The sequence below is a fragment of the Pyxicephalus adspersus genome, chromosome 10 (genome assembly GCF_032062135.1).
Source record: "Pyxicephalus adspersus chromosome 10, UCB_Pads_2.0, whole genome shotgun sequence".
NCBI lineage: Eukaryota > Metazoa > Chordata > Amphibia > Anura > Pyxicephalidae > Pyxicephalus > Pyxicephalus adspersus.
Genome location: NC_092867.1, coordinates 59,433,974 through 59,436,816, shown reverse-complemented (window position 1 = coordinate 59,436,816; position 2,843 = coordinate 59,433,974). Strand labels below are relative to the sequence as shown.

The following is a 2,843-nucleotide window of genomic DNA, read 5'->3' as shown; positions in this document are numbered from 1 at the left end:
CGAACTTCAGAGGAGGAAAATTCTACAAAAAAGATAAATAATATTATGACATTCCCAGAATCCTCCTCACCAATCTGGTCAGGTCTGGATATGATGTCATGTGACCTCCCATAATCCTCCTCACCTCTCCGGTCAGCAGGTAGATGATCTCCAGGGTGAGGTCCAATATCTTCTCTGTTATGTGACTCCGCTCCTTGTCCATTCTCATTGACGTGGTCATGTGATCCATGCGGGTTCCTATGTAGATGGATAGAGGAGAATTGTGTGACCTGTGTTGGTTGTAGAATATTAGGATAGGGATCTAAGGAGATAATAGGTGGGAGGGTAACATAGAAAATACACAAAGTCTTTATCTGACAGGATTGGGGGATGACTTAAAGCTGTAGGTGGTCTACGAGAAAATGTTGGTGGTCTGTAGCCGGTGCCCCCCCAAAGCAGGGTCGGGAGAAGGACCCCACTGCCAGGCGCACAGGCCAGAGCCCCCGGTACAAATCCTTGGCTCAGGGAAGTGGGCGAGTTGTGTCTGGACACAACCCGTCCACTCTCCCTTCCCAGGCTCAGATCTGTGATGGGAGAGTGGGCGGGGTATGTTATGATGATGTCACTATGGGGGAGTGACACCTGGCTCGCCAAGCTTGCACAACCTGGAGCTGGCAATTTTAGTGGTCCGCGGGACTAAAAAGGTTGGCGACCACTGGTCTACAGGAAGCAGCGTGATTCCTACGTACATCAATAAGGTTTTGGGTGTGGGTACAGGAGCTTTGGGGCCCAGGAGAAGGCGGAGATTTGTTGTAGGCTTAGCCATGTAGGGCACATGGGACTATTTATCCAACTGTTATTGGCTGATATCACTCAGCTCCCACCTACTCTGGACCAATCAGTGTGAAAGAATACATAATGGCTGACCTGTGCTGATCTGTGTAGGAGTGTCCTCCTCTATGAATGTTCCCGTCATTCCAGCCTCCTCCATCAATTGCTGATAGTCCTCCACTGACATCTCCTCTTCTTCAACTTTAATCTCAATTTTATCCATCAGATCTTCACTCTACACCAAAATAGAAATATAGAAAATCTTATAATGCAGCATTATATAGACAATATCATCCTATGGGGTGCATACTTCATTTTCTTTTTTTTTTTTTTTATAAACAGAATTTGTATTGAACATTTTCACATGCAAAGACAACCAGGCCTATACAGCAAAACATCTCGTAAACACAGCATTCAGGGTGATAGGTACATCCGATAATGGTACATAAAACTCTGGCGTAAGTAACAGAGAGCCTCAATATCCCCCTTCGCCTGCTGTAGACCTTCATCTATATCCTCCACTTTTCCAGCTAGGGAGTGAAAGTCAGCACGCAGAACCCCAATTTCAGATCTAAAGGTAGCTTGGACATCTGCAATAAGTTGCTGAAAATCAGCCGTGGTGAGCAGCATTTGCAGATGTTGGTGCCATGGGGGGTTCCAGGAATCAGCACTACATCCCAGTCCCCGTTTGCAATGTAAAGGGGGGTCAATAGGTATAGTCTCAGCTGGAGGTGAATCTGAGGTTTGGCTGCGGGCGTGTGTAGAGAAGCCCAAAGGGGGAAAATCCTCCCTGCTCAGATTAGGTGGGCAAGAATTGTGCTGTACCAGGGTCTCTGTAGGCAATCCCCCCACAGGAGAGGAAGCTGCCCCAGGTCTAAATGCTGTTGGCATTGTATCATCCAAAGGAGTATAGGGGCCCCCAGGTGAACATGAAATCCCCCCAGTAAGAGGCCTGACAGGAGAAGATGAATCCCCCGAGGAGGGAGAGTGACTCACCCTGTCACAGGTTTGAGCTGCTGGGTCCTCTGATGCAGCCCTCTGGGAAGCCAATGCAGGCTGATATGTGCTGGAAGAGGAGCCCCCGACCCCTGCTGCAGCCGGCTCCTGGTCAGATCTGCTCCCAGCCACTGCACTCCATGTGGCCTGGGGCTGAGATGCCAGGTACAGGGGTGGGGGGAGGCTTCCCCCGGCTCGACTTCTTCGCTCTGCCCATCAGAGAGGTGAGTATATGCCCGTTATAACAAAGAAACAGTCTGGTGCCTGCAGAGCTGGGATCTCACACAGCCATCCCCCGAGACAGCCAAGCCACAACCCGCATACATCATTTCCACATGTTCAATTTTTGTGGCCCTCAAACCCACTTACCTGATTGTGGTGAGAGATCTTCAGATCTTTATGTGTGGAATCCAGGAAAGACAAAGGACGGGGACATCTCTCTGATGGGTTTCCATTATTAGGCGTCTCCCTCTGGTATCAGGATGGGAGGTCGATGCACTGTGATGGTCACCCGGTCACCGAACTTCAGAGGAGGAAAATTCTACAAAAAAGATAAATAATATTTTGACATTCCCAGAATCCTTACTTCTCTGGTCAGGTCTGGATATGATGTCATGTGACCCCCCAGAATCCTCCTCACCTCTCCGGTCAGCAGGTAGATGATCTCCAGGGTGAGGTCTAATATCTTCTCCGTTATGTGACTCCGCTCCATTCTCATTGACGTGGTCATGTGATCCATGCAGGTTCCTATGTAGATGGATAGAGGAGAATTATCTGACCTGTATTGGTTGTAGAATATTAGGACAGGGATCTAAGAAGATAATAGGTGGGCACAATATGGAGGGTGACATGGAAAATACACAAAGACTTTTTCTGAGCTTTAGGGTACAGGAGAAGGTGGAGATTTGTTGTAGGCTTGGCCATGTAGAGCACATTAAGTGCTGTAAATGTGGAAAAAAAATTTAAAAATAGTGGGCAAGGAATGATGGTTGACATACTCGAGGCTGGGTAACAAAGCATGCGGTTGGGTCAAGAAA

At 48.3% G+C, this 2,843-nt stretch overlaps 1 protein-coding gene and 1 long non-coding RNA gene across 2 annotated transcripts in view; both read right to left on the bottom strand.

Annotated features, from left to right (window-relative positions):
* The window catches only part of LOC140339062 (uncharacterized), a 24,346-nt gene extending 22,074 nt beyond the window's left edge, over positions 1 to 2,272 (bottom strand). The window contains exons 1-2 of the mRNA XM_072423606.1: positions 2,176 to 2,272; positions 907 to 1,045 (exon numbers count right to left, since the gene is read on the bottom strand). Coding sequence (XP_072279707.1) covers positions 907 to 1,033 — 127 coding nt within the window. The 5' untranslated portion in view covers positions 1,034 to 1,045; positions 2,176 to 2,272. The remainder of the gene's footprint in view (positions 1 to 906; positions 1,046 to 2,175) is intronic.
* A 3-nt stretch (positions 2,273 to 2,275) lies between these two features.
* Positions 2,276 to 2,843, bottom strand: part of LOC140339152 (uncharacterized) — a 2,076-nt gene continuing 1,508 nt past the window's right edge. The window contains exons 2-3 of the long non-coding RNA XR_011922370.1: positions 2,447 to 2,553; positions 2,276 to 2,347 (exon numbers count right to left, since the gene is read on the bottom strand). This is a non-coding gene — a long non-coding RNA (uncharacterized lncRNA). The remainder of the gene's footprint in view (positions 2,348 to 2,446; positions 2,554 to 2,843) is intronic.